The sequence below is a fragment of the Chenopodium quinoa genome, unplaced genomic scaffold, assembly GCF_001683475.1.
Source record: "Chenopodium quinoa cultivar QQ74 unplaced genomic scaffold, ASM168347v1, whole genome shotgun sequence".
NCBI classification, from domain to species: Eukaryota; Viridiplantae; Streptophyta; class Magnoliopsida; order Caryophyllales; family Amaranthaceae; genus Chenopodium; species Chenopodium quinoa.
In genome coordinates, this window is record NW_018743689.1 from 1,386,709 (window position 1) to 1,399,629 (window position 12,921).

Here is a 12,921-nt window from a genome sequence, read left to right on the forward strand (position 1 = left end):
AAGTGTGTCTCATGTAATAGCTTCAAATGGTGTAAAGCTCAAATGCAAGAAGAAGGTCAAAGTAGGGGAAGCTCATTTGTAAGGGATGACTCAGCACAAAGCAACTTGTATGAAGAAGTGAAACAATTGAAGAAGAAAATCAAGCAACAACAAAAAGTTTTGAATTGTATAATGAAATTAGGGGCATTGATGTGTGTTGTAATTGTGATTGTAATGTTGAAATGAAATGGATTAATGTAATTTGCAATGAATTTTAATAAAGTGGGAAATTTAATTATGTCCATACTATAAAATAGCTTCCTGTTTATACAAAAAAAGCTTCCTGTTCAAAACATAGCTAACTGTTTGCATCAATTTCCCAAAAATATAACATGGACATGTCAAAATAAACAACACACCACACACTATAGTGATTATGTTCAAAAAATTACATTGAATGTCCAGGATGTGGGTGCATTAAGAAGGGGAGTTGTTGTCCATTCATGCTGCTGCTTTCTTTGATTTCTTCTTGGGATGAGAGGCGACCTTTGATGTGGTTGCTTCAGCTGTTGAGGTTTTTTTCCTAGATGCACAAGTCAACATGTTGTTCCCCAGTTCACCACATAAGCTGCACTTAACTGTAGAGTGCCTCTTCCCTTTTCTAGCTTCATTTGGCCCTCTTTTTCTTTTCTTTTTTGGTCTTCCTGCAGATCTTTTTACCATTGGTGGTAATATCTCAGGAAGGTTAACTGATGGCCAATGACTTGGGTCAGGCACTGGGTGCATATGCTCTGCATAAGTAAGCTTGTATGCCTTCCCTTTGAAGCAAGGAGCTACAAAGTCAGTAGGTTGTAGCCTTTGGTGATATATAACCCTTAGCACATGTTTGCAAGGGATCCCTGAATGCTGCCACTTCCCACAACCACAAGTGCCTCTGCTTAGCTTTATGGGAAAATGCACATGTTGGTCTCTAACCTCAAATTCATCACCACCATAAGGTGTTGCATAGCATAGCCTATACTCATCTGATCTTGCTTGCAGAATATTTGTGGCATACTCAGTTAGGTCCATATCCCCCATGCCCATAGCTTTGTCAAACCTTGAGCCAATCCTCTTCATTTCCCATTGCCTTATTGCTGCAATACAACATTGACACAACACTGTCAATACAAAGAATTCATTTGTGTTAAAGCAAATATTTCTGCGTTGTGTGGTTACCTTCAAGTAATCTCAGAACAGGGAGATCTCTGTAGGGTTGTGTGCATGAGTTGAATGATTCTACAAAATTTGTAGTGTTATGATCACAACACAATGCAGGATCAAACTTATGCCTAGACTGCAGCTCTCTAAGTATTCAACAGCCTTAGGATTGTACTCATGTATTTTCTTCATTGCTTTGTTGAATACATACTCATTATATGCATCTGCTGCAATCCAGAAAAGCTTATGGAAGGCTGAACCACTGAATCCTTTGGCCTTGCAGTTTGTGTACAAGTGCTGGCAACACACTCTTCTTGTTTCTCTAGGGAATGTTTCATGGATTGCCGTGTCAACACCTTACATGCAAAGCTATCAGTTAATACCTAAGAAAATATATCATCATTAAAAAAAAAAAAAAACTTCTGAAAGGTGGCTTACCTTCATCCTGTCAGAGATGAAAGTCCAATCATCTCTACTGCAGCCTTCCTTGTCAAATAGGATTTTCATGTTCCTTAGAAAATAACCCCAAATGTCAATGCTCTCAGTCCCAACCACTCCATAAGCTATGAGAAAAATCTCATTGTTCCCATCAATCCCAAGTGCAGTCAGCAAGATTCCCTTGAAATGTCCACTTAAGTGAGCTCCATCAATGCCAATTATGGGTCTGCAACCCCTCAAGAATCCCCTACATTGGGCAGCAAATGAAAAAAAACAAGCCTTGAATCTTGGTGGCTGATTTGCAGTTGATTCACCCCAACTGACCAGAGCATAGCTCCCTGGGTTAGTCTCTTTTACCATTTCAGCATACTTAGGCAGTAGTGAGTATGCCTCTCCAAACCCCCCATGAATCCTCTCCTTACACATTGCCTTCACCTTGTAAAAGAGCCTCTTTTTAACTTCAATCCTGTACCTTTCCATACAAAGTCTTTGTAAAGGCTCAACTGGGATGTCAGGATTTTCTTGAATGTTTGACTGCAGATGTCTACACAACCACTCAGAAGTTACAACTGGGTTAAGCTCCAGCCTTCCACAACTTCTATGCTCCCCTGTTGTAGGCGTCGCTCGAAGTGCGCCTACGTTGAAAGCATGTGGTGAATATGCTTGGCACTCTTAGGAAGTAGGAATCGACATAATACGATTAGGGACAAATAAAGTAGGGAGCCGCCAACAAGTTTTTAAGGAACTTGTAAACCGTTCAAGGATCATAAAAGGAAACCACGAATAAAGGGACAACGAAGGCAACAACGATTGACCCGTGAAGGTTACACCCCATTCATAATCCATGAGATTACTAACTCCATATAGTTCGGAACCACGAAAGGAGGATCGGGGATGATGGTACGAAGTGAGTCATGGAGTCTCATTCGCCCGTATTGGCCTCTACTCGATTCTTATAGTGAAAAGTGATTCCTGCGATCTCAAAGGCATACAAACAAAATATTTAATTTGCTCCAATCTATTATTAAGCTAAATTGGTTGAATATTAATGCAACATATAATTCTAAAATATTGTGATCACTTGATTAAACAACAAGATTAAAAAGGAACCTAAACCGGTTGTCCAAATTATCTTATTAGGCGTGATTTCCAATTACATATTCCCTTTAAACATGCAATATAGTGATCAATAAATAATAATAGAATAAACATTAATATTGGAAGCAATTTAACAATAATGGCGTTAGTCAAATTAAATATAAAATAACCTAATCATGATACTAGCAATAAGAAAATAAAATAAGAGTAATTAAATTAAATAATTACTCACATTTCGCGCGTTCCTTTAAATTGCTTTCATCATGAATAAATTGTTAGTAACTTCAATAAAAATATAAAGTAAATGGAAATTAAATTAAATTAAAAGTATAGTTGATTTGGTCCAAACCCTCAGTTAATTATACCTTTCATGCCTTGGTTTAAGTATAGAACTTCAGGTATTGTATAAACTCCTTGGAGTGCTCAAGGGAAGAATGGTGTAATTAGGAATATAGGTTTAAGGCTTAGAATATGAGAGAGAGAGAAGAATTTTGGTGTAAAAGAGAGGAAGAGAGAAGGATTTGATGATCAAGCTTGTTGATGATTGAAAAAGGGGTGATATGACCTCTATTTATAGCGGAAAAAGAGGGTCAAAGAATCAAGAAAAGATCGAGTTCGAATCGGATTAAAACTCTTGCGATAGAGATCAGTTTTTGTGGTTTTTGTTTTTATCATATCTTTTGATCCAGAAATAGGAATAAGATGAATAAGATATCGTTGGAAAGCTCTTGAAGTATACTTTCTAACCCAATTAGAATCAGATTAAAATATTTTGTATAACAAAAGATATAGCCAAAATAGTGAGACGGTGTCAGTTTTGAATAGAGTTTGACATTTTATGCATATCTTTTCCGTTATAGCTCGGAATTGATATTATAATATATCATTAGAAAGATAATTTCAAGGGCTATCCAACCATATAAAATTTGGATAAAAAATATGAGACACAAAAATAATATCTATCTATCTTTGAACGTCTTTCAATTCGGATAGAAATACAATTTTCAAAAAAGGAGTTTTATTCAATTTCAAACTATTTAAACTTATAGAAGCTTCTAATTAATCCTAATTGGTTTAGGAATGGGATTAAATAATTTGGACCCTCCATATGATCATTTGGTCGTAGGTAAGGTGGGCTTAGGTTCGGTTTGGGCTCAGTATAATATTTTGGCCATAACTTATTCATTATAACTCGGATTTGGGCTCAGTTTAGTATTTTGGCCATAACTTATTCGTTATAACTCGGATTTGGGCTTATAATATATCGTTGGAAATCTCTTTTAAAGCTCCATCCAATTATTTAATCATTGGACCAAGATTATGGACCAAAATAAACTGGATTAAACGTTTTTATAAAAAGGACACGAAATGAATGATTTTAAAGGACACGAAATAAATTATTTTGGGTTTAAAGGCACGAAAAGAGGAAAATAAGTTATATTTTGGGAAAATGGGATAGGAATTGGGTTGGTTTATGAAATGGAAATATTGATTTAAGCACTGCAAGATTAAATACTCAACCCGACCAATAATGGCGGTGAAAGGTTGTTCATCATCGGGTTTGGTTTTGGGGAGACATTTTTAGGTGTCTACAGAAGCCCCCACTTTGACTGAGTTTGTAGAAACGACAGTTTTGAAAACGATAGTCAAAGTAGTCAATAGGGACGGAGAATGATTTAAGACGTTCTGCGATCCTAAATCACTATGTATACGCCGATACCTGCAGAAAAATGTTAGTTCTACAGATAAAAGAGTAAGAGGATAGAATGCTTATCTGACACCAGTGTATCGGTGACAAATGAGTTTGGTATCTTCCTATGCTTGAAGGAATCCACCGGATGAAGTTTATTGAAATGCTTTCCATGCTTGAGGAAAGCCGACATATGAGTTTGGTAGCTTTCTAAGCCTGAAGAAACCTACCGGATGACACTTTCCATGCTTGAGGAAAGTCGACATATGATTTTGGCGTTTTTCTATGCTTGAAGAAATACACCGGATAATACTTTCCATGCTTGAGGAAAGTCGACAGATGATGAGATTGCAAGTCTCTGTGTATCGAGAACCTTGCGTCATGAAATGATGGTGATTCGATTGTCCCCGAACGTGGGCTGTAGATGGTTCGCTTGTCCCCGAACGTGGACTTTAGATGGTCCGCTTGTCCCCGGACTTGGGCTGTAGATGGTTCGCTTGTCCCCGAACGTGGGCTGTAGATGGTCCGCTTGTCCCCGGACGTGGGCTGGTTGTAAATGGTCCGCTTGTCCCCGGACGTGGGGTGGTTGTAAATGGTCTGCTTGTCCCCGGACGTGGGCTGGTTGTAAATGGTCCGCTTGTCCCCGGACGTGGGCTGGTTATAAATGGTCCGTTTGCCCCCGGACGTGGGCTGGTTGTAAATGGTCCGCTTGTCCCCGGACGTGGGCTGTAGATGGTCCGCTTGTCCTCGGACGTGGGCTGTAGATGGTCCGCTTGTCCCCGGACGTGGGCTGGTTGTATATGGTCCGCTTGTCCCCGGACGTGGGCTGGTTGTAAATGGTCCGCTTGTCCCCGGACGTGGGCTGGTTGTAAATGGTCCGCTTGTCCCCGGACGTGGGCTGGTTGTAAATGGTCCACTTGTCCCTGGACGTGGGCTGTAGATGGTCCGCTTGTCCCCGGACGTGGGCTGTAGATGGTCCGCTTGTCCCCGGACGTGGGTTGTAATTGAGACCTGCAAAATAAAATTTGCCAAGGGACTCATATAGACTATGATTGACTTGACTAACTGACTTGACCAAGTTTGACTTGACATGACATGACATGTGTATGACTTGTGGTTGTGTGTGTATATGGTGTGTGTGTGTGTGCAAACACAAGCAACAGAAAATGCAAAAACAAAAATTTTCCATCATTTTTGTCATGATACTAGTGGAGGGTACCGACTTTCTCCCGAAAAAGGAAGACGTGAAAAATGAAGCTTTTCAAACTTCCCTCGATTTAAATTTTGAAAAAGTTTTTGAACTTCCCCAAAAGAAAATAATGAAAAAGGGAAGAAGTTTTGAACTTCCTCCTTGAGTAAGACGAAATGAATCGTATGGATTGAATTGCTTGTCTTGAAAATAATTTATGCATGATGCATGTTCTTAGGCCAGGAGGCTAAGGACAATTACATCATGTGACACGATAGATGAAAGAACTTAGGTCATGGAGCTAAGCATCATATATGGTGTAAAGAAACGATCTTGAACGCCACTTAGGTCTGGAAGCTAAGCACGTATATAGATGAAGTGATTATTGCATAATGAAAGTTGCTTAGGTCAAGGAGCTAAGAACGATATGCTTTGTATGATTACAAATCATTGATATATAAATGTTGCTCATCACATTATGCGATGCATGAAACAACGAACATTGCTCAGGTCAGGAAGCTAAGCAAGTATACAATGTTTCTTTTAATGAATATTGTCTTGAAAGATGATGAAGCATGCACAGTGTTGAACAAGATTTCATGATAAGGTCTCTTAAAGGGAAGGATGATTGATATGGATATGGATGTGTGAGTGAAGTGTGTGAATGTGATACTAAGGCTGGCTGCAAGGGTTATGGTGATGGAAAGAGATGTGAGAAGAGTAAAAGATGATGACTTTTTAGGTTGGGTAGGCTAAATGATGTGGGTTCAAGCCCCCAAGTCTAGCTCTAAATGGGTTGGGGTAAGCATTGGATATTCTTTGACTCGATCATGCATGGATATGAATATGAATGTGGCCGCACCTCAATGTGAGGTTGCCTACGTATCCGTTAGGAATCAGGCCGAACGTAGCTCTAACTGAACTTTGCACAAGTGTATGTACACCTCAAAGAGGTCTTTCAAGGGTTGTAATGTGGTTAAGCTGATGGTTTAAGAAAGAAAGGCATAAAAGGCTCAAGACCCAAGAGAAGCCCCCAAGATATGCAATTGTGTATTAGACTTTGCAAGTTTTATTTTTCATATATTTTTTTTGTTTTGAATTTCTTTTTTTTTCTTTTTTCCAATTCCTTTGAATCAATGTAGGCAATCTCAGATCATGCGGTCCATCACTCACTTAGCATTCATGTTTCTCAGGCACGGTACCAAGCACTCGATGAGAGACGCAATTTGAGTCATGTTCATATCGGAGACATTGGAACACTTGCCTTTATACATTTTTTTATTTACTTATTATTTTCTCTCTTTTTTTTTATTTTTTTTTATTTGAACTTGCTTTCTGACTGTTACACAAATTGCACACCTTCCCATCCCAGGGTTAGGTGAATGTGGGTTGAATAAATAAGGTTAATCGTTAGACGAGGCTCAAAGTGTTTGACGAAGAAATGGATATGTGATTAAATGGTTATTAGGGAATGACAGGGTTCCAAAGGTGCCTCAAGTCATTAGTGTACCTTGTATTTAGTTCAGCAATTTTTTTTATTACGTGATCGAATGTAAGAAAGAGATGCTCATTTATGAAGAAGGTTAGAAATGTGACACATAGACACATGGATAAGGAGAACCTATGCTAGACTTTTAGGGGGAACAGTTTGAAACAAAAGAAGAAGAAAACATGAAATCTTGGTGAGAAGCTTGCATTTTGCTTTATCTTCATGGCTGTTTATGAGTAACTTCTAGCTGCCTGCTGAGGAAAATAGTTTCATGTTTTTGATGTTTTGATTGGAAGAAAAGAAGGAAGGAGTGACGTTCCCCTTATTCTTCCAACTATTGCCTAGTGATTTTAGACTCAAGTACTGTGTAAGGATGATTTCACTTAATGCATTCACTCAATATTCGGATTGGAAAGGAAGAGTGTATGAAACAATTTTGAAATCTGATGGGAAATACTCCACTCATTCCTATTACGACGGAAAATGACGCATGCATGGTCGCAATATACGATCATAAACAATATAGTGCATTACTCGAAGACAAAGTGTGTGCAATGACTCAACATGTGTGATTAGGTGAGTTTATTAAGACTCGTGGTATGATCGCATGGCTAGACATGAGGACGCTGTGAAAAACAAAGGACCCAATGACCAAATAGCACGGAAGACTAAAAGACAAACTAACTTGATTAATTTTGTCCAATTTTAATGTTTATGCTATTTAATTCCGCACGTTCCTTTAAATTGCTTTCATCATGAATAAATTGTTAGTAACTTCAATAAAAATATAAAGTAAATGGAAATTAAATTAAATTAAAAGTATAGTTGATTTGGTCCAAACCCTCAGTTAATTATACCTTTCATGCCTTGGTTTAAGTATAGAACTTCAGATATTGTATAAACTCCTTGGAGTGCTCAAGGGAAGAATGGTGTAATTAGGAATATAGGTTTAAGGCTTAGAATATGAGAGAGAGAGAAGAATTTTGGTGTAAAAGAGAGGAAGAGAGAAGGATTTGATGATCAAGCTTGTTGATGATTGAAAAAGGGGTGATATGACCTCTATTTATAGCGGAAAAAGAGGGTCGAAGAATCAAGAAAAGATCGAGTTCGAAGCGGATTAAAACTCTTGCGATAGACAGCAGTTTGCCAGTTTTTGCGGTTTTTGTTTTTATCATATCTTTTTATCCAGAAATCGGAATAAGATGAATAATATATCGTTGGAAAGCTCTTGAAGTCTACTTTCTAACTGGAATCAGATTAAAATATTTTGTATAACAAAAGATATAGCCGAAATAGTGAGACGGTGTCAGTTTTGGATAGAGTTTGACATTTTATTCATATCTTTTCCGTTATAGCTCGGAATTGATATTATAATATATCATTGGAAAGATAATTTCATGGGTTATCCAACCATATAAAATTTGGATAAAAAATATGAGGCAAAAAAATAATATCTGTCTATCTTTGAACTTCTTTCAATTCGGATAGAAATAGGATTTTCAAAAAAGGAGTTATATTCAATTTCAAACTATTTAATCTTATCTTTTCAAAAAGGATAATTAGGATCTTTTAGAAACTTATAGAAGCTTCTAATTAATCCTAATTGGTTTAGGAACGGGATTAAATAATTTGGACCCTCCACATGATCATTGGGTCGTAGGTAAGGTGGGTTTAGGTTCGGTTTGGGCTCAGTTTAATATTTTGGCCATAACTTATTCGTTATAACTCGGATTTGGGCTTATAATATATCGTTGGAAAGATCTTTTAAAGCTCCATCCAATTATTCAATCATTAGACCAAGATTATGGACCAAAATAAACTGGATCAAACGTTTTTATAAAAAAGACACGAAATAATGATTTTAAAGGACACGAAATGAATTATTTTGGGTTTAAAGCACGAAAAGAGGAAAATAAGTTATATTTTTGGGAAATGGGCTAGGAATTGGGTTGGTTTATGAAATAGAAATATGGATTTAAGAACTCCAAGATTAAGTACTCAACCCGACCAATAATGGCGGTGAAAGGTTGTTCATCTTCGGGTTTGGTTTTGGGGAGACATTTTTAGGTGTCTACACCTGTTAAAGTTTTGATTTCCCAGCTCACCTTGTTTTTATGGTGGAAGCATGGATTCTCTAGTTGCAACCATCTACTGCACACCTTGCTATATATCTTGTTTTGTCACTCTTTTCAACATAAACACCAAATCCTTATTGTATGCAGTAGTCTTTGAAAACTTCCATAAATGACTCACTGTCACCAAATATCAACCATGGCTCTAATTTGATTGCTCCAAACTCCTGATGTGTCCAAATCTTTCCATTCTTGTAGGTCTTATCCATGGTTGAACTACCATCTAGATAATCCTCAAATTCCTTATCCTGAATGTCATCATATAGACAATCTACCTCTGTCTCATCCTCTATGAAATCACCAATATATGTTTCAGAGTCATCTTCACTATCTGATTGCATATAATCATCATATTCACTATCATTGCCAGACTCAGCTGACCTCTGCTCACTCAACTCATCAGGTACTGTGTTTGTACCCTTATTTCTTTCTGATCTCCTTACAGTAACAGATTGCCCCTCAAAATTAACCTTTTTTGCTGCACTCTTCTTGGACCTAAATCCCTCAGGTCTTGATCTGCCTCCCTTTTTAGGTTCGGAACATGGAGCTGTTATAGATTCCGGTTGTTGAGTTGAGGTGTTTGGTGGTACTGTTGCAGTTTGTGGTTCAGGTGAAACTGGTGGTGGACTTACATGAGGTTCAGGTGAAACTGGAGGTTGAGGTGGTTGTTGTGGTGGTGGGGTTGTTTCTGGTTGATTTGCAGCTGGGTGTTGAGGTGGTGGTGTTGTTTCTAGTTGATTTGAAGTTGGGTGTTGAGGTGGTGGTGTTGTTTGTGGTTGGGTAGAGGATTGACTGGTTGTTTTCCTTGCCCTTTTTTTGGGGGTTGTTTTCCTTGCCCTTTTTTTTGGTGTTGTTTTGGGCTAGTTTAGAGGTGAAGCTGGGTGGGAGTGTTTAGGTGGAGTTGAGGGTTGAGTACTTTCTTCAGCCACAGGCTGAGATGGCCCAGGGAATACTTCATCAGCAACTGGAGTGTCAAACACTTTTATATACTCAAAATCACCATCATCAAGATTAGACACAGGAACCTTAACTGCAACCTTAAAGGCTTCCTGTTCCTCCAACTCTCTCTCACCCTGGGCCTTCTCCTGTTCCAATCTAGCCTTCTCAGCCATGGCCTTTACCCTTTTATCCCAATTAGCCAGAGCATCCTTAAACACTTGCCCATGACTTTCTTTCTCCTCTAACAAAATTACTACTGTTTCCTTACATTGAAACCAATCCCACATTCTCAACATGTCCCTATCCCCACACAACTCCAATTTCCTATTAGTCCTAGGTGGCATTACATACAAACTAAAGTATTTAGGAAGGATCACATTTTGCTTAACAGAGTCCTCAAACATAAACTCATACAAGTCCATTAGACTTGTTCTGTCAGTATCATCAATCAGGACATTAAACCCCTGATCTTTGTAATGGACATCAAGCCACACTCTACTCATCCTATAAACAAAAAATTACAGACATATTACTTCACTGAACAACAACACACAAGATTCATATGAACACACCACACAACATAAAAGACCAAATCATTACCAACAATGCCACTACAAAAATCGCAAAAAATGTAACTCAAATACTTCACATTCAAAAACCATAACAATACCAAATCAATACACAACAAATAACATTTTTAACTTGAAATTTAAGATTATTTCACACAGTCAAGTCAAGTAATCACATTTAACAAGAACATTGCAAAAAACCCTAACCCTAACTCAATTCTCGCAAAAAATGTCAGATTCAAAACGCGAAATCAAGATCGAAAGTGAGAATATTACCTTGTTTTCTATCTCCAACACCCCAAAGTCGAATTCAAGTGCTTTAAGCTTCAACTTCCTCCCCTACTTGTCAGTGCTGTTCTGGTTCGCCCAACTTCAACAGAAAAAAAAGCTTCAATTTTTGGGAATGTCTGGTACAGGTGTTGAAGAAAGCTTCTTGATTAATTATGGATTTAGGATTTGATTAAGGGTGAACGCTCAAAGAACAGAGAAGAAGAATGAGATGACTTTTTGGTTTTATTTTTTATTTTTTATCTAACTTGAATAAGTCAGAGAGGCAATGAGGTTCAATGCGCCATTAAGTCCAACAAAGGGCATACTCGTCATTTCGCAATAACAGACTGTTAACGTCCAAACCTCATTAATGGCACGTCATGTCATTGTACTGTTTGTGAGTAGCATTTGGTGAATTTTGAAAAGTTGGATGACATTTGGTGAATTTCCAAAGTGCTCAGTGGCATTTGGTGAAATAGCCGATGAATCTAATAACATTTCACTGATTAAGTATATTATTTCTTACTTCGTACGGAGTATAAATTAGCTTGAATTTATAGTCAAACTTTTCAATTGCATGATCTAAAAAGAGGGTAAAATAAAAAGTAATGGATGGTAGTAACTACTAATTAGTGCTCAGCCCACATTATGATCAACTAAAATGACTTACTATCATAAATTTTAAAAAAAAAAAATTATGATAGAGTTTAAACCTTGAATATAATAATGAAATTGGAGAATATTGGAATATGAATTACAATGTATGAAGATTGAATACATTTGAGTTCACCATTATGTATTTATAGAGGGTACAAAAAAGATAAATTTTACAATGAAATAATTTTATATAGCGACCAATATTAAAAAATAAAAAAAAAGGAAATTTGGTCAAAATTATTTTATAAGACGTGACACCATGTAGGATATTATATGTCAACTTGCTATAGTAATCCCACTTAAGTAATCCCTTAGTAACTCCTTAAGTAAACTTAAATAACCCCTCAAATAACTCATTTACTCATTTAGTAACCCTTTAGGTAACCTTACTTAAGTAACCCCTCTAGAAACCCCTTAGTAACCCCAAACTGACCTAATAACCCCTGATCAAGTAACCCCAACTGACCTAGTAACCCTAACTGACCTAGTAACCCTGACCAACTAAGCAAATTGAATCCTACACCACAAGTCTCTCTCAAGCTATTCAATTTCCAATTTTAAGATCAACATCATATCTAGATTACCAATTTCTGAAGCTAAGCAAACCATACTCAAAATACTTGGACATAGAAAATCCCATCTGGACTCACTTCAATAAGAAGGCCTTCATCAAAAGTACCGCAGCTCTAACCCACTATATGAATGAAACATTGTCGGCCATGACTAGATCAAACTGCAAAATCTTAAGTTTCCGAAAACATCCAAATCTGAAATCCAATAGATCAATCGCAACTTCAAGCTACAAAAAACTACAAACACCCAGAAAACCCTTGATACATCAAAATGAGAAGAAAACAAAAAACAGATAGTAAATTCTTGACGGTGGTCGTGGCTTCCGCTCCGTAGTGACGGAATCGCTGGCACCATTTTTCGACTCCTCAATTCTCGACCTAGCAGTAGCAGCAGCATTCTTACTAGTATTTCCTTGCTCTTTCTTTATTTTAACCATTGTTGCTAAAACCCTAGAACTCAGAATTTGAAAATCAGGTACTTTCCCAAAAAATTTGATTGAGATTGAAGAAGATAGAACCCTAAAAAGGAGAAAATATGGAAATTGGGGAATTAATTAAAGAAGATAGATTGAAGAACAAAAAAAAAAAAGGAGAGAGAAAGAAAACAGTGTTGAATTTAAAAAAAAAATTGTGCCTGGCCACACGATGTAGCCAACCACTTTTGAAAGTTTGTGTTTGTCCAGACGCAACTTTGACCAA

The 12,921-nt window shown here is 37.4% G+C and overlaps 1 protein-coding gene across 1 annotated transcript; it reads right to left on the bottom strand.

The window, feature by feature from the left end:
- Positions 1 to 480: 480 nt before the first annotated feature.
- Positions 481 to 2,097, bottom strand: LOC110683649. The gene is made up of 4 exons (XM_021860040.1): positions 1,618 to 2,097; positions 1,391 to 1,562; positions 1,198 to 1,257; positions 481 to 1,115 (listed from the first exon to the last, which is right to left on the bottom strand). The coding sequence occupies exons 1-4, from the start codon at positions 2,095 to 2,097 to the stop codon at positions 481 to 483; spliced, it is 1,347 nt and encodes a 448-aa protein (XP_021715732.1).
- Positions 2,098 to 12,921: the final 10,824 nt, after the last annotated feature.

What these genes read in the sequence shown, in the direction of transcription:
- LOC110683649 (XM_021860040.1), bottom strand. Translation starts at nt 2,097, where the DNA reads ATGGAAAGGTACAGGATTGAAGTTAAAAAGAGGCTCTTTTACAAGGTG. An exon ending in GCAGCAGATGCATATAATGA is followed by an intron (nt 1,258 to 1,390) that starts GTATGTATTCAA and finishes CAAATTTTGTAG; the next exon opens with AATCATTCAACTCATGCACA. An exon ending in TGTTCTGAGATTACTTGAAG is followed by an intron (nt 1,116 to 1,197) that starts GTAACCACACAA and finishes GTTGTATTGCAG; the next exon opens with CAATAAGGCAATGGGAAATG.